This window comes from Silene latifolia, chromosome 1, assembly GCF_048544455.1.
Source record: "Silene latifolia isolate original U9 population chromosome 1, ASM4854445v1, whole genome shotgun sequence".
Taxonomy (NCBI): Eukaryota; Viridiplantae; Streptophyta; class Magnoliopsida; order Caryophyllales; family Caryophyllaceae; genus Silene; species Silene latifolia.
Genome location: NC_133526.1, coordinates 16,677,851 through 16,702,882, shown reverse-complemented (window position 1 = coordinate 16,702,882; position 25,032 = coordinate 16,677,851). Strand labels below are relative to the sequence as shown.

The 25,032-nt window shown below is 34.4% G+C and overlaps 1 protein-coding gene across 1 annotated transcript; it reads right to left on the bottom strand.

The window, feature by feature from the left end:
* Window positions 1-6,179: 6,179 nt before the first annotated feature.
* Window positions 6,180-21,724, bottom strand: LOC141641190 (GDSL esterase/lipase At5g03610-like). Its single transcript, XM_074449862.1, has 6 exons — window positions 21,634-21,724; window positions 21,436-21,561; window positions 18,645-18,878; window positions 8,052-8,323; window positions 6,983-7,301; window positions 6,180-6,539 (listed from the first exon to the last, which is right to left on the bottom strand). Exons 1-6 carry the CDS (start codon window positions 21,722-21,724, stop codon window positions 6,328-6,330), a joined length of 1,254 nt encoding a protein of 417 aa, XP_074305963.1. The 3' UTR covers window positions 6,180-6,327.
* Between the last annotated feature and the right edge of the window lie 3,308 nt (window positions 21,725-25,032).

Here is a 25,032-nt window from a genome sequence, read left to right as displayed (position 1 = left end):
ATATACATATAAGTACAAAGTACGTCTGATTTGTGCCACTCGATAACAAGCCTCATAATAAAAATAAGTTAAATTTCGAGCAGTCTTTTGGCAAGTGCTTCAGTCACATTTACAACACAAATACTATCCTACAACAAGTTGTATAATAACATTGTACAACCGTCTCAAAACTGTGGAACTCTTATACAAAGTTGTTGAGCTATTTTACAAGTTATTGAGCTATTTTATGAAGTTATTGAGTTTAATAATTATTCTGGAGCGAATTTGTTGATGTTGCACCCACAAAGTATGGAAAGTGCAAGCTCAATAACTTTGTACCATAGCTCGATAATTTTGTTAATAAAACTCGACAACTTTGTAACAAAACTCAACTACATTAAATAAATTGTATATACAATCAGTTGTATAACACATTAACTGCATTTACAACCGCCATACATTAATCCACCTTTGATTCTTATAATAGTCACTATTTATTTGAAAAAAAATCACTTGAAACAAAAATAGACAACATTTTTTTGGCATTATTAGGAAAAACATAGAAGTATAATATTATCATATATAGCCTTCCAAACTTTTAAAGGACCATATTGATTTATTACATTTATATTATTTTTTTGTTTGGACGGTTTCATGTCTTTTGTTTAGTTGGTTAATTACTAATCTACTCCGTAAATTGGAAGTATTAGAAAATGACATAAACTAAACAATAATATGGATGCTTATTGCTTAAGGTTGGGTACTTATTTGAATTACTACCATATGGGGTTTTAGTCCCTAGTTTTCTACCTTTGACCCATCTATAACCCGACTTTAAGTTTCGGATGGAATGTCGGGTTTAAACAAGAATTTGGGTATATATTTGTTGGTTGATCGGCTAACGAAGTATCCATATGATGTCTGAAATAGTTTAATTATAAGACAATTTAATTAGTAGAATTTATTTCATAAAATAGATCAGACTTGTAAAACTGATCTGACCTGATGACTTGGCCCTAGGGATGTTAATGGATCGGGTTGAATCGGATTTTGCAAGATCCAAACCCGATACACTAACTTAGTGGATCCCATTTCCAAAATTTAAAATTCACAATCAATTATACTTTTTTCGAATCCAGACCTGCTCCAAATTCATACCCGATCCACTTTATAATCTAAAACCCGATCCAAAACTTGATTTGACATTGACAACATAAAAAATTCATTTTATATGACAAAATAGAAATTTCAAGTACTATAAAGCCTAAATTTCTAAAAATATTTGACTGGATCGGGTTCGGGTACGAATGGATCGGTTTTGGATTTGGTTCGGGTTTTTCAATTGTGGATTTGGATATGAATTTTTAAATAGTGGATCGAATATGGGTTATTAAGAGTTGGGTTTGGATGGGATGTTTTCCTTCGGGTCGATTCGGTCCCGCACCCAACTCACACCTGAATCGAGGATCCAAATTGGGGACCCGACATCTAAATTGACGTAAACCTACTCAATATGACTTGAATACTTATTTTCGTATTGCATACTCAAGTTATTCCCAAATAACTTAATAACATCCCTTCCGAAAATAATCCAAATCCAAAATAACCCAAACAAACTCTTGCATACTTAATGTCATGCTAGGTGGAATTCAAAGAGGGAGATCGAAGTGGAGCACAAAAGAAAGAAAACGTGAAATTGGTGTCACGGTGACAGAGTGCAGTGGACTTAGGTAACAGCATGAAGCAAAGATAATGTTATTAAATGCGCTAACTGACAATAAATCGCCTGAGTCAACATCAGCCATGACTCGGTGGTGACATGGATGATGGATCCATCTAGTTTTGGCGTTTTCTGCCAGGCCATCATCCTTGTCATCAACCATAATCATAAGATTGGGTCCACATATGCCTATGATTGCATACATACGGATTGCGTACATATACACAATTACTCAGACAGTCTTAGTAGAATTGGTAACCGGGTAGTTCGGGTTCGATCTAATCTGATCGGATCGGTCATATTCGGTTATGACTGCATTTGGGCCAGGTTCTAGTCGCTTATGGATTGAACTAGTTGAATTAATTCTTAACTTGGGTTCAGCTCCAATTGAATTCAAGTCGTTGTGTGGCTGAGTCATTTATGATAGATTTTTGGGATTAGCTTGAAATTGGGTAGGGTTTTGATTGGGTTGGGTCATTTGTGGGTCAGATCATTGTCGGGTCAGATTGTTTGATAATATGTCGAGTCAAGTCCGTTTAAGTCAAGTTTTGCTTGGTTAAACCTATCAATTCATTATCAGGCTGATTTTTTCTGACTATTTTACGAGTTCGAGTTGAATTCAGGTCATTATAAGACAAAATTATAAGGTTAATATTACATATGTTTATAAACTTTGTTTATAATAAGTGGAAATGAGTGAATTTTGTTGCTTAATACTTGCTAAGTTATCTTTTGACTTTTATTACCTTGACTTTTCGTTAATGTTCGGATATAGTTCGAGTCAATATTATCTTTTGGATCAAATCACTTTTCAAGTCAATTTGGTTATCTACGTGAACGAGTCAGGTTACGAGTCATCTCGGGTCGATTGACAACCAAATAAAGTCAGAAATTGTGATCTTGATCGTGGAGAATGATTGAATAGTGCTCTATTAGGGGAAATGGAAGAATATAAAATGGAAATGATTCATACTTGGGGGGTCAGACCTTAGGGGTAGAATTTTTTTAAACCAATTGTTGAAATATGTGCTGCTGATTAAACCTAGAAAAACAAATACAAAAATTGATTTTTGTTTACCATCAATAAAAAAAAAAATTAGATTTTCTATCATGTATTACAAAGACGCACGTTAAAAATTGTTTACCATCTAGTTTTTCTAAGGAATCCTTGACAATAAACCATGAAAGTAAGAATTCAAAGCCAAATGTATCAAAGCGTCTTGCTTGTGGCGGACTAATCCCGTCACAAGCTGAAGATTTCTTACAAAAAGGGAGAGGGGACAAGATGGGGCACCCCCATGTGCTTCCCCACTCACATTTCATGGGTATTTTGTGAGAGGAAATGGTATCCGTCACAAACTTGCGACGTATATTGTCAACTTCCATGAGATTTTGTGCAAATGTATTGAACATATGGCCATGTGGGAAACAGCAGGATTGACTACTAATGTTGGAAATGTAACAACACAAATTACTCTTACGTTACTCCATCATAGTAATCACTTTATGAGAGAGAGCGAGTGTCAATTATGCTGAAACTCGTGGTCAGCAAGCACGTGTTCATGACCGAGTCTCACCAACTAACCAAGATAGTCATCGACAGCATGGTCCATTGTTTCATGATTCAACTTCAACGCTACTCTTGTACTCCGTAATTTGGTTGATAACCTTCCTATGAGGCAATACAATTCTCCGTTTTAATTTTAGACGGATATTATTACCCGTCTGAAATGAGGATTTGTCTAAAAAAAATATACTTATAAAAAGATTGTGTATTGATATTTCAAATACTTAATTGTATTTTTCGTATAAACAAAATTGACTTTCAGTAATAACGTTAAACAAATCACAAATTCTCATTATAGACGGACACTATCCGTCTATACGTATAGACGGATATCATTTTCCCTCATAAAATACCCATTTGTCATAAAGTGGAAAGCACATGGGGTGCCCCACCTTGTTCCCCTACCCATTTTATTAGAGGTCTTTACCCGTCTGTTCACCTCATCCGTCTATACCAAGACCTATTGTAAACAAATAGTTCATCACTAAATTTTGAAGAAATATTTATAATATTCTGATAGATCGCTAGACAATTTCATGTTATAACTCTATTGATCATTTTGTTTTCTGCATCAGTCCACGAGTTATTGAGTTAGATTAAAATCAATCAGTTTGGGTAATTTCAAATATGTTGCCATTGGGTCCAGTCCAACCAAGTTCAGCTATTTTGTGTTAGTGCATGTATATACTTAAGTTAGTTCCTGTCAAAAAAAAAAAAAAAATACTTAAGTTAGTTATATGCTGGCAAAATTTGGGTTCGAATAGAATCGGCTCTTGTCAATTCTCGTTCAAGTCGATCGTATTATGCTATTAATGTTCATGTTTCCTAGTTCACATGTTCATCTCTTCATACTAATGTGTTGAAGCAACTTGATTCAGTTTGCCTCTATCAAATTGTCCGACCTTGCTCATCTGCCATGAAAGATAATATAGTTCATTCACTAGGATTCAAATTGATTAATGCATGATCTTCTACTAATACGATTAAGTTGGCGGATTTATGCGTTCAGTCACATTTTGATGCGAAATGCGGAAGCGGAATATTAGAAAAATAAAACAAAAGGGATATTTGCCTTGAATTTATGTGTAGAATTCAAGTCAATGAGATATTTACTCGGTGCTAGACCTATAACACGAGTAATAGGTGATAATACTCGAGACCTATTGAATATTACTCGGAGTAAAGCTTGATCGCGTCAAACTCTAACAATTTTTGGATCGAACGCATCGATCATGAATTACAAACTTGGTAAAACATTTTTTTTTATTCAAAATCTTGTGTGTTTCTACAAGAGATTAGAATGACTATATATAGCCTTACAAAATAGTAAAGGGAAAGCTAAAAGACTAGCTATTAAGAATAGTTATTATAACACATAATGATAGCCATAATGAACCAATTAAGATAGCTAATAAAGTTAATTTAATTGCTCAATTAAGCCCCTATTTATTCCTAAATTAATCATGTTGTTGAACCATGTTGACCGATTAAACGAGCGTGATCATCACATGAATCAGTCCAACGAATTCAACGAAAGCTCGAGATACATTTAATCATCCCGAGATTCAACATCCCCAAATAATCATCGGGAATGCATTAAACTGATCTCCGACTTTCAATGAATTCGTCCCTCCATCGACTCGTATCTGTACTCGTATCACATTTACCACGCTCTATGTTATTTTGACTCTTTATCTTTGAGACCGGCCACACTCAAGCACAATACCTTAAGGTATCCTGGAGGTTGTAACTACCCTCCTACACAATAGAAAGGACATACCAGGGTGCGTAGCATGTATGCTAAAGCATTTTGCTATGAAAAGTCCATTAGTTATGGACAAATATGTAAGCAATTGCCACAAGAAGAAATGTGAAGAATCACATGTTATGTCTTCCACATCGGAAAAAGAGAAGTGTAATCTACTTTATAAACCAAAGAGTTACTCTTCCCATTGCCAATTGATTTTGGAATGGAACCTCCTTAGACTTGTAAAGTGAACACTCTCTCCTCCTCGACGGGCACGCCCCAGGCCCATGTGTGATCTAACCAGAGCCAACCTGACCATAGGTAATATGAATAAATATAATAGTTTGGACTCACCATTACATTAAGGTTCAAGGTTTAGTCCTGGGTTGTGAGGCGAAGACGGGTCCATTTCTTAGACGTTTACGCCATACATTTTCATCTAGATCTTCTAACAACAACTTGGACAGCTCCATTTCCTGCTGATTTATGCTGTCTGGCATCATTCATTCTTTGCAGTCTGCGACTTTGTGCATCCGTCTTTCACCGTATGAACATTTAGTTCAGAATTGAGAATTGTTCATAACCTGCGTAGAAAAATTGATGCTTAGAATAGACAAGTATCCACACTAGGTTTTGATTCCGGTCTTCTGGAGCTTCTCAAGTTCAGCATTCTTGTCATATAATCTTCTCCGGTTTTCCAATTTTCTACCAGAATTCAATCTCTATCGCCAAAAGCTGATATGAATTCGTGCTTTGACCTTTCAGAATCAACTCGCTGTGTAAAATGAATCTCCACTCAGGAAAGGATCAACAGTAGATCTTCCCGCAGAGCGAGAGCCTCTCATATGAGAATATTTATGGTGAAGATCGAAAAAAAAACATACTGCTTTTGACATTCGGATAAAACTGCATATCAAATGAACCAATCTTCGTGCTGCACGCAAAATAATCAAACTGCAAATAGGAAGTTCATACTGTCGCTGCTGCCAATGCTCAAGGAAACCGCAAAATTTGTTGAATTACTTGTACAAATTAAATGCGACTATTTTTATAAAAAAGTAAAGCCCCCTTGTAGTTACGTGTCTTTCTAAATGTGAATGGAGATAATCAATCAATTAGTATTACAATAATCAAAAAGGGAAAAAAAAAATACAAATTTTAGCACGCAACAAATAAATTCTTTCTTTGATAACCGTTTTACATACAAAACCAATACACGCAAATAGAAAACTTGTGACAATTTTATTACATGAGTCGTATGTGTTGATGTTCGTCCCATGATCAATTCAAGGAAGAAATAATATTAGTAACGTACTAACGTAGTTGTTGTATAATGGATTGTAGAGAAAGAGTTAAAGCTTCCCATCCTGCTTGTGTAGGGTGTGACGAATCCCAGAAAAAATAAGATTTAGGGTCTGAACACACTGTATACATTTTCTTGAAATTTGCATCCACACTTCCACAATCGTATGTCGAGTTTAAACCCGTGCAACATGGCACTAGCAGATTCTTGAATACTGATTTTTCTGCATAATCATAAACAGAATATATGTGTGAATAATGACTCCTTGTAACAAAGACATCAAACATTTATCATGATTAGGTAAACCAAATTACTTTTAACTTATTATGTCACAAACTCGGGGCGTAGTCAGAAACGAAATTTTACTTCCTGTATTTAATTAGTATCTTTGTTAAAACCTCAATTTTAAAGTTTTAAGGATTTTTAGGTAGCATAAATAAAAAAAAATATTTTTTTTGGATTTGGGGTAGCAAGGATGGTTGAGCAAAACCGTATATCCGATATGGTTTTCAAAATCTCAATTTTGAGTATCCTTACCCGATACGGATTTTTTGTATATGCGGAAACCGTAAATCCGATTTTTCCATCTCTCTGGAAACCATATATACGGTATCCGGTTTTCAGTTTAATTTATGTAAGTTTAACTGAATAAATTAAATAACTTACTTTGTTCAGCAATAGGTGGTTGGATGATAGATGAGAAAGCCTTGTACAAGTCAATGGTGACAAAAGGAAACGACGTCGAACCATTAGCAGTCATGTTGTTGAGCTTCAAAACAGATTTTTGCAGCAAAAGATTATGGAATTGAGTTGCGGTATTGGATGCATTATCGCATTTTTTATATAACGAAGGATATGTTGAATGAGGAAGACATCCCAATGGTTGTAAACCTGTCACTAATATTTTCTTCACTCCCATCTTATATATACGTTCGATATTAAGCACTAATTGGTTCACCACTTTCGGTATAAATGTTTGTAAACCCTGTTATAAACAAGAAAAAAAGATGAAAGGTGAGTAAACTAGCACAATTTTTTGTTTATAATGGACATATATGTCTTAAATAATAAAACGGGTCAAGTAGAAGAATGGGATAAAAAACAAACTGCATAGGGAAAAACTCTTGTCTATTGTGCTTATAATTGAAAAGAAAAGCGAGGATTTTCATAAGAAAAGAAAAGAAAAGAAAAGGCATAAGAAAGTTTTGGTTGAGCTCTTTTCAATCCCAATTCCAATTACATTACATATTATCGTATTTCACCCGTTTTACACTTAGACGGATATAATCATCTTAAGGAAGATCAACCGATAAACTTATATGAGAGTTGATATTATATTAATTAGGTTAAAAAAAAGTGTACGAGTAATTTACAAGCAAATACAGAGTAACATCGAAAATTAAAATTTTGAGTCTTGTATAACATGGTTACAGACAGTGGCGTAGTCTGTAGTCACATGTTAGTTGATCAGTGGGGTCTCAAGACCCCAAAGCATTCCAACAATTGACTTTTTTGGCCGTTAAATTTGTCTAATTTGAAAATTTAATGGCTTTTAAACCCCGTAATAAAAAAGAATGTACAACAATTGCAATAAAACTAACTTCACACTTGAAAAATCCTGGTCACACCACTGGTAATTACAGATAACAAAATCTTTGAAGGTTAAAATTATGAGTCGTTTTTTTTTTCTTTCACATAATAATATTACGTAAAAAAGGATGGATTAAAAGATTACCTGAGCAGTGCCACCATTAGCAAGATAATTAGTGTAGTCATTACCAACAAGACTAACGTATGCAATAGAATGTTGTAGATCTTGAGGTGTAAAAATGGATTGATTTAGAAGTTGTTGAAACATATTGATTTGGGTAGTCATGTTGGGGTATGGCATTTTTGTATCAAACACTCCTGTTCCACCATATGCCAAATTCATTCCATATCTCAAATGGCTATTTCTCCGATTTCTCCGTATGTATGGTATTGGAGACTTTAGTTTTAAGGATTTTGCTGTTACATTTGAAATAAAACACTATTTATTAGCCATTCACAAATACTAACATTAGAATCGATGAGCACTTATATCAATTAATAAGGAGTTATTCTATCTTAATTAGAGGTCTCGGGTTCAAGACCCATAGAGTTATTTTACCACCCTAATGATCCTACAAGCTTATTCCAGTCTAAATCGGATGGTATACAGTTATACACTAAAAGAAAAAAAACAATTACTAACATAAAGACGATTGTGTATAGGCATGTGTTCACGGGTCCAAAACCGGACCGGATCGCAAAGACCCGCGAACTGTACAACCCTTTACCCCCAAACCGGAGACCATACCGGTTAGTTGAGGACCCGGACTAGTCCGGATCGAAACCCTTTAGGTCTGGGTTTTTTCGAGATTGAACCGAACATATGAACTTTACTCTTTCATATACATTTTTCATTAACTTTTCATGTTATACGCTTTTCCTAAATATAGACAATTAAATCTTGTACATACTATCTTCTTCCTAAAATTGAATTTAATTGTTCTTAAAACTTGAATATTAGATTATATTTTTTCAAGTTTGTCAAGTAGTAAAATAATTAATTAATTTATTTAGCAATTATTAATAACTTGTTTTATCAACTAGTATAGATCCCGCGCAAATACGCGGTTCTTTAGATAGGGATATTAGAGAATTTAACATCGTAAATGCGCGGTTTTTTAGATAGGGATATTAGAGAATTTAACAATTTTACTATTGGTATTTAATAGTGTAAATCCCGCACATTTGCGGTATATATAGATGTTTATTTTTAGTTATTATTTAAATATTTTAAATTGATACATTATTAATTTGTCATATTTTTCATATACCTCATCCTATTTCGATATGAGAAAAAAAATGAACTATGAACTAATCAAGAGAATTTAGTAAAGTTATAAAATACTCATGTTTAATGATTTTTTTCTTTAATATAAAACTAATGATTACAAATAATAATTATTTTTCTCAAATTATGTTAATGATTTTTTTTTTTTTTTGTGATGAAGCTAAATATATCAGTTTAATGTTTTGTTTTATACAAAATGTGTCAAGCCATTCTCTTATATATAATAATACATAACCAAAAATAAGAAATTTACGATTTATAAAATTTAGATTTTAAAGAAAATACTATTATTTGATTAAAAGGTTATCTTTTGATGAAATGATAATAATTTAAAGAAATAAGTTTTTTTGTTTCCTTATTTACCTTTATACCTTTTGGAGGAAAAACTTGTTTTAAAATTAGGGTTTGTCAATTAATAAATTATAAATTATTATAATTTTAAGAGTTTTATTCTCTTAGTTTATATAGGAGGATAAGAGGATTATTTTGTTTTAAAATTAGGGTTTGTCAATTAATAAATTGTTTAATTTATCAATCCCTTGTTATGAAATATTAGTTAGTGTGGATGTCCATTGGTCTTATACCCATTATATATGTAATTAGGGTTCCGATTCACCCTTCTTCTATGTACTATATATACTTCCATCAGTAATGAATAATGAACAACTCTCTTACCTCTCTCAATCGATTTGCTTATTTCTCTCTATCATTTCTTCTCTATTTCTTATTCTATAACACGTTATCAGCACGAAACTTAACTGACTGAGCAAAAGAGAAATTAATTTGTTGATTGAGGTAAGCATCCATCACAAACTTTATCAAATGATGTAATACGGTGAGTAATTTAATGCGTTATTTGGATATTAGACAAATTTTGTGCTAGATGTTGTCTACTGCTCCTCTTTTCTTCTGTATATGTTTTGTTAATCTCAATGAATGTTTATTTTAATGATTTGAATGTTTTAGCTTTATGTCCGTGGAATACATTCAGACAATAATTATTTCATTGCATTGTGAATTTAATTTCGCTACTATTCACGGGCATTTCGAATTAAAATCGAGTTGGATCATATAATGTGACATATTTTGTGTGATTTTGTTTATGTTTCATTCTAAGCAATTTGTGAATGCATTATTTTCCGTGAATATGCTTGAACAAACTGAATTACTTGCGTACCTATTTTATCAGCGGTGTTTGCCTATGTGTACAGATTGTGAAAGCCCCAAATTCTTAGATGTATTATTGTATGCACTATTGATTTTGCGCTTCTACACAGATTAGATCAGTGGTATTTGCATCGTGAATTAGATTTATATGCCAATACATGACCTTAAGTAAACCCGTATAATTACTTGGGATAAAGATCCATTTTGACAATTTGTTTCTGCCATTGCTATAACAATTGATGAATTGCCTCCATATGGTTATGTATCTTATTTATATTATTTAGATTATGGTAAAGATTATTACCAGAGATACTTGGATGTAGAGTTGATCAAGTGCGGGCCGGCCCGTTCTGCCCGCTAAAATAGCGGGCTTGGACTAGAAAAAATAAAAAATAAACGGGTAACAGACAAGAAAAGTAGGCCCGCTAGAATACATGGACGGGCTTGGACTATACAAAATTGTCCATGGACGGCCCGCTAGACCCGCTATTAAAAGTACCCTCACAAAAGTCCTCAAACCCGTTCTCTCCTCATTTCATTTACAATTTGTACACTCTAAACCAATTATTTAACACAAATGAATACTTATGCCTTACGTATAAGTAGGAGAATGTTGGTATTTACACTTGCTGTATAAAGATTGGCCGAGAATGGGCATGCTAACGAGATTGTCTATAAAGATAGTACCTTTCAAATATTTACACAAGAGTGTATGTAAGTAACCGCCAACAATGCTGCACAAAGGCCAAGGCAAAAATGAACTTCTTGATGTTTATATGAGAACATTACGAAACTTGTGTTTTTTTTTTCAAAATCTAGTAAACTTATCTTTTGAATATTAGTATATTTTATTAAGTAATGAGCTTTAAAAACAATTGTTAAATTTTTGCGGGGATGTAGCAATAATAAACTCTAGTTTAAATAGAAACAGTAATTTTTGTATTTGATTTTAGTCGAGCCCACGGGCCGGCCCACTTTCTTGAAGTGGGCGGGTATGGACAGTGGAAACTGGCCCATTTAGCGGGCTCGGGTTGTGAAATAAGGCCCGCTTTTGATCCGCTCTACTTGGATGTATAAGCGATTTTACGAAATATTAAGTATAACAATTGCTTACATCTATTTAACGTGAGACAATCTTCTATCAATTTAATATGAGATACTTTTCTCCTGTCATCATAATCTAAGACAGGGGTATCTCTTTAATGTGAGACAGTCTTATTTCTTTATAATCCAAGACAATCTTCTATCTATTCAAAGTGAGATTCGAGACAATCTCATATCTATTTAAATGAGATGGTCTCAAATCGATTTCATTTAGACGAGCTCCTATCTAATTAATGAGAAGATCTCATATCTATTTAACGTGAGACGGTCTTTATTTATTTATTTATTTATTTAATGTGAGATAATATCATGTCATTATAATTTAAGACAATCTCATATCTTATTTAATTTAGACATCTCATATCTATTTAAATGAGACGAGTTCCTATCTAATTAATTTTAGACGATCTCACATCTATTCAACATGAGACACGATCATCATTATAATTTAAGACGATCTTCTATCAATATAAAATGAGACATTCACCCATCATTTTAATGTGAGAACGGTCCATTATCAATCTAATCAATTTCCTATCCATTTAATGTGGGACGACCAGAAGATCTCTTACCACTTTAATGTGAGCTAGTTTTCAATATTTGAATGAGAGACTAGTTTATTTATGGAGTAATCTTACCTATATTATTTATTTTCATCACCCCAATGAAAAGTCAAATTCTCCACAGATAAATTATTCATCATATGGAGTAATTGTTAGCATTATTAAGACGACAAACTAATGGTTACTCAAAATGAATTACTTCGTCGTCATATTCCCCAAAGGATAGTAATCATTTTTGCCAATTTACAAGAGACACTAGAGGTGTCCTATACAACATCGTTTCTTTACGTAAGTGGAAATAAATTATTTTGAGCACATACGATATTAAATAGCTAATCATTATTTTAGCATCCAATAAGTTTGGCATTTAAGTGCACAATTGCACATATATTGAGACATAGGCAACTTCGTATATGACTGAACTTATATGTTCAACAAGTGCTTAAAACTCCGAGTAAAAGAATTCTGATGTAAAACTAAGGCCAACGGGGTTCTTACTATACGTGTTGTCATATAAGCCTTAATTCTACACAAACAATACTTATACTAAAAATTGTGTATGATTGATAGTAGAAGATCTAAACAATGAAGTTGTACAACAGTAATCAAGGTTGAAAAGACCTTATAAATCAGAGTACTTTGTGCTATTAAAATTCACAATTGAATATTATGTGAACAAGTTGATCTTAATTGGGCATTTTATTCAGCAAATTGATAATCAATTGCATTATACATTACTCCCCATAATCAATAATTTTCACTCATGTAATCTCATTTAACATGAGAAAATTGCATATAAGGTGGTTACGTGAATGATTGCAATCTATCTTAATATAGTTTTTACCACCTTACAGTGTAATATATGAAGAATGACGATTCTTTACATTTCTAATATGATCATAAAAGTATATCCATATGAAACGGATACACATTTGCGCGCAATATTCAATTGCCAATTGGATTAGGACTTTATAAGTCCGTTTAACCATCAGCATATTTATGGTTATTAACGAGCTCATAAACCTGAAATCCATCCAAATCATGGATATTGAAAACAATACTGTACAATTTGCATTATCGAGTCATCATCATCATGTGCATATAGAGACTAAGTATATCATCTTTGAATTAGTTTCATATCACATCATTACATTCTTTCATGTCATATAGTTTAGAAATTAGTCACATATCATATGAATACACATTGTTATAATATGTTTTGCAAAGAAAAGTTTAGGTGATTTCAAACTACAAAAGTGACAAGATCATTTGCAGTGAAGTTGCAAAATCGTTATGAATGACTATCGTCATATTATGAAATTTGAAACGGTCAGCAATTCTAGAATAACTATTCTTGTTAAATTGAAGGCATCTATTAAGTTGATCAGGTACGATGACAGCTATTTCAAAGATCGAGAACTTCGTCACATCATGAGTTGCATTAACGTTTCACAAGTGATGCAACCATCAGGAGGAGTATGCACGCGCTGTACTCTTTTTCCTATCTATGGTTTTGTCCTACTGGGTTTTCCATAGAAATGTTTTAACGAGGCAGCTTATTTGTTTGCGTGTTAGAGGAATATTGTACTCTTTTCCTTACTAGTGTTTTCCCACAGGGTTTTTTTTAGTAAGATTTTAACGAGGCATGTTCTTCAGTAATGTACATCCAAGGGGAAGTGTTATGAAATATTAGTTAGTGTGGATGTCCATTGGTCTTATACCATTATATATGTAATTAGGGTTCCGATTCACCCTTCTCCTATGTACTATATATACTTCCATCAGTAATGAATAATGAACAACTCTCTTACCTCTCTCAATCGATTTGCTTATTTCTCTCTAAGTTCTCTCTACCATTTCTTCTCTATTTCTTATTCTATAACACCCCTTTATTATTACTACTAAAAGAATAAAACTCTTAGTACTTTTCCCGCCTAAGAAACATAATTCTCAGATGGGCCTATTTATTTGGATACTGCTATCACTAGGAATGGTAATAAGAATGGAATTTATTAACAGCCAACACTATATTGATTCACATGTTGAGTTAAGCGTGTGTCATAACTCCTATACATGAAAACAATAACAAATTTATATTATATTTAATTTACATTTTACCTCTTTTACAAGAACAATCACTATCCCTAATTTATTATGCAATCATTTCCATAATTATTATCATTCATCTGTTACACTCTAAAATTATGCAAATCTGCTTCTCAATTATGCAATCTTTACCATAATTATTATTCATCACTTTACTTGAGTTATCTTTTAAAATACTATTCCGAAATGAAAATATGCATTAAAACATCTCCCTTTAACTAACGTATATGCTCAATCCAACACAAAGAATGCTCAATCCAACACATTTTTTTTACATAGTTTTCCAACTTTACCCCTCTCACTTCCCACCCACAAATTAAATGGAGAGAATAATAAAAAAACAATGAAATCCCAGATAAAAACCCCAAACCACCCTCCCCTGCCACTCCCTCCGACCATCCTCCCCTGTCGCCTCCCATCGCCGACAACAACTTTCCGGCGCTCCTCCCAAAGCCGATCAGTACACGACTGAGCAACCCAGAACCAACCTTCTTACGCCAATCTCTTCAACAACCGCCCTACACCAATGCCTCACGAACCTCCTGACTCCCACCGTGCCGACTCCACAAAACCCACCACTTATACGCCGCCCACCCAACGCCAATCAAATCGACGACCGCCAACAACCTCCCTCCTCAACAACCCATCCAAACCCTAATTATAAAAAACCCCTTTCAAAAAGTAAAAAGCGCATTCATTAAATCGATTAAAAGATGTGTATTAATAAAATTGTTGTTAAAACGGAGGAATTAATTGTGATATTACGAATTAAGATCCCTACTTGTTGATTTATTAAGAAATTGATTAAGTTTTTTTGAAAGAGAAGGGGGACATTTTTTTTTTTTTTTTTTTAAATGAAGGATAATTATGGAATTGTAGAGATAAAATGTGCGGAAAGCCGGAAAATAGTAAAATGGTGTGCGGGATTTACCAAGTCCTTTAACTAAAAGAATAAGTCTTACCCCAAATTTTCTCGCGTGATTATTTTAGGAAGGAGCTGGGTTTCTATTAACTGTTATTATTCTGTAAAAGTTGGGTCTTACATCCAATTTAATTTATATGATCTTATTATTATATCATGTATTAGTCTACCTATGAAATATGATTGCAGTACAACAAATCACTACTTCGTAATTAATAGCATTTCTTATAGGTCGTTTTGTAATTATATATTTAATCTAAATTTTTTAAATATGAAAATTCATATATTTTCCGCTAAATGATTTACGTAATTTTAATTGAAATTGTTTATGGAACATATTCACAGAGATCTTTAACTTTTAATACTATAAACTTACCAATAAAAATATATTCTTATACTTCAACTTTAGTATCTCTTATCCATAGTGCGTAAATATTTAAATTCGCTTTAAAGTTTATCATCTTTATTTACAAAATTTTCTAACATTCTCATCTATAAAAATCGTGTATTTATACACGTACGAGATTTAATTTACACTAGTTATTATTAATTAGGTTGATAATGGTTGGTACTTGGTAGAAGGGGTATGTGGTGGCTTGGGTGGTGGCCGGTAGGGGCGAAGGCAGCAGGTGGCAAGGGGTAGCAGTCGCTAGCCCAAAGAAAAATAAAACTGTTTTGACGATCATATTTGATACTCCAAATCTGAGCATTAAGGAATAATAAAACGTAAACGCATATATAAAACATCGACATGGGATTGGTGCAGCGGTTAAAACAAGTGGTACTCCATCGTGTAGTCTTTGGTACGAAACCTTGCAACGGCCAAAATGTCAGTAATTTTTTTTCCCAACAATTCAATAATTAGTTCGTGGCCATTGATAGATTTGTTAATTAGTTTTTTTTTTCCAAATTAGTTACGTCCATATTGTGTACTAGGAAGTAGAGACTTTGTTTCAGTTTTTCCGTATTTGTTATAATGGTTAAAATGTTCTAAATCACAAAGTATCAAAGCAAAAGGCCAGTAATTTTTTTTCCCAACAATTCAATAATTAGTTCGTGACCATTAATAAATTTGTTAATTATTGTAATTTTTTTCCAAATTAGTTACGTCCATTATATTGTGTACTAAGGAGTAGAGACTTTGTTTTCAATTTTTCCGTATTTGTTATAATTGTTAAAATTTTCTAAATCGCAAAGCATCAAAAGTGTACCGAAAATAAAATGAAGATAAGTTGTCGAATTAAAATGTGAAAATTTTAAGTTATTACAATAGCAATGGTTTCACATTTTTTTTATATCACAAAGCTATATAATCAAAACTATAGTCGCAAATAAAATTACGATAAGTTGTGAATTATAAAACGAGAATTTTAAATTAGTATCGACTATATCGAGTGTTCATTTGATTGTTGATTGTGCGTTTACAATTTGAATTTTTTATATGTTGCAACACATTTTTTTTTCACGAGTTCTATTTTTTCTAGGAAAATTTATACGCTTAATATTTTCGCTATCCCACATTTTTAATTCTAGCTTCGCCCCTGGTGGACGGTGTTACTGTGTCGTGCAAGGTGGTTAGTGGCTGATGTGTGAGAGAGGTTCTTGAGGGCAGTTCGTGAGGGTGCATGATGATGGTTCGTTGGGCGTGGAGGCTGGTTCGTTGGTGCGTGGAGGTTGGGGACGGGGGTAAGTGGTGGTCGGCTAGGGGGTGGTGGGCATGCAGGTTGTTTGGTGGTGGCGGGGAGGCAGGAGGCGTATGTATGTGATGTTGTTGGATAAGATTGTTTATTTCTTTTCTTTTTTTCATCACAGGTCGGCCAGTGACTGGAGTAAGGGATTCAACTGAGTGGATTAAGTGGTGTTTGTGGTGAAGGGAGATGAAGGAACAGAGAAAAAAAAGTCAATTGATTGAGGGAATTAAAAAAATAATAAGGGTAATATTGTAAAAGGCATATGTAAATGAGTAAAATCCATATATGAAAAAACACGACACATACTTTAAACAGGAAAAGGTAAACTATTAACCGAAACGAGGGAGCTGTTTTATACGTCTTTTTATAATCAGTGTCATGCCTAGTTAGCATATACGAGTATGTCATTTTGATTCAACATTTTGACTACGTGTTTTTATAATCAGTGTCATGCCTAGTTAGCATATATGTCATTTTGATTCAACATTTTGACTCTAATCCAAGAGAAGTAGGTGATGAGAAAAACGTGATGAAGTTGAAAACAAATAAAAAATAGAATTTCGATGATTGATGTTAATTGTAATGTAATGTAATATCGTGTATGACTACACTTATTGCGCGAAATTCATACTATTTTTTTAAAGCAAGATGTGGTAGAAAGCAAGCAACTTCGACTTAAAACATTTTTCTAATATTGTAGGCTAAGTAACTCATATAATAAAGAAATCGACATGTCTTGCATTTTTGTATTTTTTTGAGAACGGCCCTTGTTTTGGTGATCGGAAGCTATTTATAATTTAATATAATTAGGTAATATTCAACAGCAATACACGATCTAGAAGAAAGCGATGTGCGACTTAAACAATTAGTTTAGTCGATAGTGATAAGTACTCCCTCCGTACCACACTTGTGGGTTGGTAGGTGGGGTATGTAGGGAAAACGTAGGGAAAATTAGAGTATTTAAGAAAAAGTGGAAAAAGTAATGGTAAAGTGGGAAAAAATAGGTGAGGTATGTAATTGTGGGTTGGTAGGTGGGATATGTAATGACATTTTGTGTAAATATCAAATGGGTATAAGTATAACTTAGTAATATTGTGGGCCAAATAAGGAATGTTACCTTTGGTGTGGACCTTTAGTCTGATACGGAGGGAGTAATACATTAGGCCAGGCCAGGTATCATGCTATTGCCTAAGGAGTACGTTCGCAAACAAATAAAAAGAGTACAATAATGCTCATATGCTCCCGACTTCAGAAGGCTAGTTGTACTTCTAGCAATTAAACCATCTCAAATATTCCCTTCAACTCACAATAATTCACCTAATTATTTTATATACGATCTCTTATAGAATACTTTAATTATGATATTATCTGTTTATATATTACTCGTATAGTCGTATTAATTTTTTGTTTTATTATATAACTTTATAAATGATTTTTTAATAATAAATGTAACACTTTGACGTTGACTTTATTTATGGTTAACACTTTTTACACTTTGAACAACACAAATGTAAAAGAAGAGCAAGAAATTGTGGAGGAAATACAATTAAGGATAATCATCCTAATAGATATTAATGGAAAACCAATAGAATAAACTACGAGTAATATTTTACCATTGTTTTTTTTATAATAAGGCTTTTACATGCAATTTTATTATACTCCGTAATTGTTTGATTATAGTGATAATGATAATAACAATCATAATCAAAAGGGTCTATTGACGTGTCTAAGTAGATAAATGATTTATTCTTTTCAACATATGCTGCATGAGTATACATAAAATATCGAGGCTTGTCCAAAATTACTCTAAACCTTTACGTCAAACACATACTATAAAAATATCGGGTTTTCTAACGTTAGAAAAAACGGAAAAAATATTAATTAGAGAGAAACAAACCTAGAAAATCAGTGAAGACACGACCATCGGAAAACCGGCCGGAAGGTTTTCCTGGAAAAGTGATCCCATAAGGCTCCTTCCACGACTTCGCGTCAGGGTTACGATCGTTTCCAGTATCAGCATATGAATCTCCAAATACGAATAATTTTTTTGGTCCGTGGTGGTGATGATGATTAGAACATTGCACGACTCCAACACCTATATTTAAGAAAATTGAATTTAATTGATATTGTACTTATTAACTACCACGTAAAATGAAGTACCATAGCTAAAAATTACGTACCTATTAGAAGAATAATCAACGAGCAAATTGCGAATCGGGATAAGAGATGTTCTCCTTTCATTATCATTCCGAGGTTCGAAATATAGCTCAAACTAATACAAAACCAATATAAAGTACAATAGAAGTTAAGTATATATGAAGAGCTAAATTGTTTTTGGAAATGCTTAGTTTGAGCTATACGACTAACATAATAGTTAATGAGAAAATTCCAAATTGATAATGGGGATATTTATAGAGTGCTAAAATTCAAAATTAATATATATAAATATTGAAAGACTAGAAAATGCTTAGTCTTTTAAAGAAAAAATATTAGGACTAGGTAATGCGTGCTTAGTATTTAACGAAAGCAAGTGTAAGGTGATATACAACGACCAAAAACAAGATCAAATATAACAGGCTGTAGATTACATGATATAATACACAAATTATAGAATATAACGGTCTCACATTGTAAAATGACCCATTTATTAAAAGGTGTATTCATATTCAACATGGTACCCCTTTGTTTTTGTATATTCTACATGATACCCTTCTTTCGAACTCCAAAAACGCCAAATCTTTTTTTAAACTAAACATTTTGTATGAGGCTCATTTTGAAAAACAAATCGTTACTTAATGAACTCGTACTCGTGAGATATAAATGGGCAAAGTATATTTGGTTAAAAACAATTGACCGATCATAACTCTTGCAACAAGTTCATAAAGTGACATTTTTTTTTCAAATCGAAGATCTCGAAAATACGATCAATTTGAAAAAAAGAGTCGTCGCATTCCGAATTCATGACCATGAATTATACGATGTCAAAGAGTCATCGCGTTCCGAATTCATGACCGTAAATTATACGTGGTGAAATTTTTTTAGCAGAAAAGGAGGAGTACCTCTTAGAAACCTAAAAAAACATAGGGATATCATGTAGAATAATCCTTATTAAAAAAAGTTATTTATCAAATATTAATAACGAGTTATTCAATATCTTTTATATAATGAAATTATCTTACAATGTGAGACCGTATCACACAATAATTACTGAATAAAATATCACAAAATTATGAAAGTCTTGCTATGGATTGAATGGAAACTTTGACTTAGTTGTATGCGTTTATTTATAGTATATATCAACATTGAAGGCTTCATTTGAGAAACGATCAAGTATGGATTAAATTAGTCGGATCGGAGACGGCAAAGACTTGCATTTAGTAGCCCACGATCAAAACCACTAGTTACGCGTACTTTTAATAAAGTTCAGATTGCCTTTTTCTTATTCAACTCATATGTTTATGCGTCTGACCTTTTTGCTAGCTAGTCATGTGGAAAACATTGTTTATGTAACTTTAGATCCAGGAAACTTTGTGACCGTTTTACGTGGTGCAGGAGAGTTTTCTCCACCGGATGTAGACCTTCGTGGCTTACCATCCACTTTAAATTTCTACACTCTTGTGGCGTAAGTGTACCTCGTTCTTGCCTCACGACATCTCAACTGATCCAGTCTCCTGGGAGGAATGTTTGTCGGGCTGATGATTTGGGTGGTGATGCTCGTGGCCAGACCATTGTTCTTGATCATCAAGTTTCGGATAGCCTATGGGAATTGCTCTCTAGTTGTTGTTTGTTATTAGGTTACTATTACTCTGTGTTGTTTCTTATTCGGTTTTACATTGTAGTACTTGAGTATGGCTTTCACAACCATACTACTGTAATGTAAGACTTTTGCACTCTGTCAAAAAAAAAAAGATCCAGGAAACTATTAAAAGATGACTCGCGCGTAGAGTTTGATGATCGCTTATGTGACCCAAGAATCCAAGATCATACTCCGACTTATTATCTCAACTAAACTTTTAACAAAAAAAATGTAATTCTTCATGTTGTTTTATAATGCATCTTATGCTGAGCTGATTGATCTATTGATTGATTCATCACTGACTTCTCACATGATGGAGTGAGGGATCTACCGAATTTCTTTTTTCCCTATTATGCCTCTCACTAAATTAGTGGGAGACGATCTCTCATAAGACCTACTGTTAATTAGAGAAATAGAGATAGAGAAATGGAGAATGTAATTGTGTGTTTTATTGAGCATTCTGGTAGCCATTAAATAGTACAAGTAGATAGCTAACAATAGCCTATTTTTGTGATATTGCCCCTGAGAATGAGTGAGGGATATTGACTAAAGAATAGCCAACAATAAGATAATATCAACCAAAATATCATGCCTAGAATATCGTCTAACGCCCCTCCTCAAACTGGAGCATGAAGGTCAAGAATGCCAAGTTTGCGGAGAAGATAGTGAAATTGACGGACTCCCAAAGGCTTTGTAAAGATATCAACAATTTGTTCATTTGTAGGAACATGTGACGGGGAAACAAGCCCTTCCGTAATTGCATCTCGGACAAAATGACAATCAATTTCGATATGTTTGGTGCGCTCGTGAAAGACGGGATTTTGGGCCAAATGTATTGCGGACTGATTGTCACAAAACAGCCGCATAGGAGAAGCTAAAGTAACGCCCAAACTTGCAAGAAGACCCTTGAGCCACTTGAGCTCACAAACAAGAGCAGCCATGGACCGGTATTCGGCTTCAGCTGAGGAAAGCGTAACAATATGCTGCTTTTTCGTTTTCCAAGAGACGGGTGAGTCCCCTATAAAAACAAACCAACCTGTGACAGAGCGGCGAGTTAAGGGACATTTTCCTCAATCGAAATCACACCAACCTGACACCGATAATTGGCTATTAGAACGTAACAAAACACCTTGACCGGGACTTCCTTTCAAGTAACGTACTACTCGCAATGCAGCTTCCATGTGTGCCTCACGTGGAGTTTTTAGGAATTGAGAAAGTATATGGACCGAGAAACACAAGTCGGGTCGAGTGACTGCCAAATACACAAGACGGCCAACCAACCGACGATAGCGCTAAGGCTCGGTCAAGAAGGCACTATTATTTGTAACAAGCTGGTGATCGGTCTCCATAGGAGTGGAAACAGGTTTGGCACCTAAGAAGCCAACCTCACTAATTATATCTAGTGTATATTTCCGTTGGTTAAGAAAAATTACTTCAGCGCTTCGTGCTACTTCAATACCGAGAAAATACTTCAAGAGACCCAAGTCTTTCATCTTAAAACAGCGATTTAAGTAACTCTTAAAGTCTCGAATGGCCGTGCTATCATTACCCGCAATAACCAGGTTATCTACATAAATTAAGACATGTAAACAAACCTGGTTATGGGAATAAGTGAAGAGAGAATAATCGGAATAGGATTGGCAAAAACCATATTCGCGTAATGCTCCAACTAATTTAGCAAACCAACAACGCGGAGCTTGACGGAGGCCGTATAAAGACTTCTTAAGATGGCATACTTTCCCATCGTGACCACGACTAAATCCCAGAGGAAGCTTCATGTAAACTTATTCGTTCAAATCACCATGCAAAAAAGCGTTGTGCACATCCATTTGATGTAATTCCCAATTTTGACCGACGTAACGGCGAGAAAAGTACGAATCGTGACCATTTTGACCACCGGAGCAAATGTCTCCCCATAATCAAGACCTTCCACTTGATGATTACCAAAAACAACGAGTCGAGCTTTCAACCTTTCAACGGACCCATCAGATTTATACTTAATTTTATAAACCCAACGGCATCCCAAAGCTTTCTTATCTGGCGGTAAATCAACAAGCTCCCATGTCCCATTAGATTCAAGGGCATCAATTTCCTCTTGCATAGCCTGACACCATCCCTCATCACGAACCGAAATTTTAAAGGACGGAGGTTCAACTTCGGCGGTTATTGCTGTGAGAAAAATCTGATGTCGACTAGAAAATTTAGTATAATTTACATAATTAGCTATGGAATAGGGAGTACCTGAGGGCGATGAAGGAGGACTCGGTGAACTTGATATAGATGGACTGTTTGTTGTGTCGAGAATATAACCACTGATTACTTGTGACACCCCGCGATAAAGCGGAAAATATAACTAATAAATTAAAGCGGAAATTTATGAGATTTTAAAAACTTTTTGTTACTAGTTAAATATTAACACGCGGGAGCCACTAACGAAAAGAAACAAATACAACAATAGACAAATTTAGGTTATTACAACCCAAGTCTAGAAAACGGGGAAAAGATATCCCACGAATAAACATATAAGGGGTTTCTAAACTAGCAACTAAGGTCCAAGGGTTTAGTTCTCGCTAGCCCACACGTCTTCCCCACGTAAGCATCTTCACCACCTGTCATTCATGTAAACATAAACGCCACAGTCAGTGGGGAGTAACTCAAGGTTCTCCCAGCCACAATATGTCGAAACGAACATAACAAAGAACATAAACAAACAATCATATTAGATAAGACATGAGTAAATCGAATTATAACTAAACATGGGATCATACGTGTTTAAACCAACAAGGATAAAAGAAATGATGGAATAAACAAGCAAGGCATAAGCAACAATAAATAAATGGAGAGAAAAGACAAGGAAGCAGACACGATCACTTACCCACGAGCACGTATTTCAAGGATATATGACCAAAGTAACCATCCAAATAATGCAAGACATTTATTACTCTTAGACTATAATTTCCCCGGGTAGGACTACGATGATAATACGGTCCTAGTCTAAATCTGCAGATTCTCGGGTGTACATCCTGATTCGACGTGCGCCAGCACAGCACGCACCCAAGACTCGACTACTAAGGAGACCGAGTACCCCAATCGCCAGAACAACACGAAAGTGGCGGAAAGACTAAGATAAGACTCACTTGCCGTAACAAAGACAAGTGGCCAAAAGCCGTACTTGCGTAACAAAGACAAGTAGGCCAAACCCGTACTTGCGTAACAAAGACAAGTAGGTCAAACTCGTGCTTGCCAGAACAGCACAAGCAGGGCAAAAATGTATGTCAAGCACGTACGATGGTAGTATGGCATTTCTACAAGAATACGATTCTTACAAGTAATTATTTATAATAACCTTTTCATGCTTGTAACATGTAAATAAACATCTCATTTCATGATTATACATGCCGGTTAAATAGAATAAACAAGTACAACAAACAATTTCATGGGACGGGATTATTAATGTCACACTCATACTTATGGCTTCCATCTCACCATAAGTACGGATGGGAACATCGGTCCCGACAATCATATCGCAACTAGAGGGCCTATGGCTCACCCCTAGTGTCCGATAGGACCAAGACTCTCACAACAGAACAATACAAGACACTATCAATGATACGATTCTTACAAGTACTTATTTATAATAAATGTCTCATACTTGTATTATATTATTAAATATTCCACTTCATAATTTAACATGCCGGTTAAATCAAATATAAACAAGCGATATGAATAATTTACGTTGTGTGAAATTTACGGAGTAAAATGTGAAATCCAACACGCAAAGCACACCAAGCCCAATCAAGAAATCTACACAAATCCAACTCATTTAACAAAACTAGCCCGACTAATTTAACATGACGAGTCCAATTAAATGAAAGCCACAAGCCACAAGCCCAATATGTAGCTTCTAGTGAGCCCAACATATGGGTTATGGTGAGCCCAACAAACAAAAATACAAGAGCCCAAAACTTAAAGCAAGTGAGCCCAATTATTGGGATCTCAAGAACCCGTCTACAACACTCATTTTGGGACCAAAATTTAAGACGGAAAAATAGTTGAATAACGGGTTTCCACAATTAGAAATCAAGAAAGAAAATATATGTAAGGAAACGACATCCACAAATTGTATATAAAACACGAGACGAAAATTAAATAATTTCAAATAAACCTGATGGGGCATATTCTGCACCTCTGACCAAGTCAACACACTGAGCAAGGTCAAAGATATCCACAGCAAGTCAACGACTTAGTGGGCTTAGCCGATGCAGCCCATCGGCCTGTCACCTGGGTCACGGCCTGACAACTAGCCAGCCGGGGCACATATCCGCGTACTCACATCCAGGACCCTCGGCCGGCCTGCCATAGGTCCATCGGCCGAGGGTAGAACGGTCTTTCCACCTGATAGCCACTTGGCCACTTGGCCACTACGTGACAAAAGGTGAAAGCCTATAAATACTCCTCAACCTTCATTGAGGAAAGCATCCAACGAATC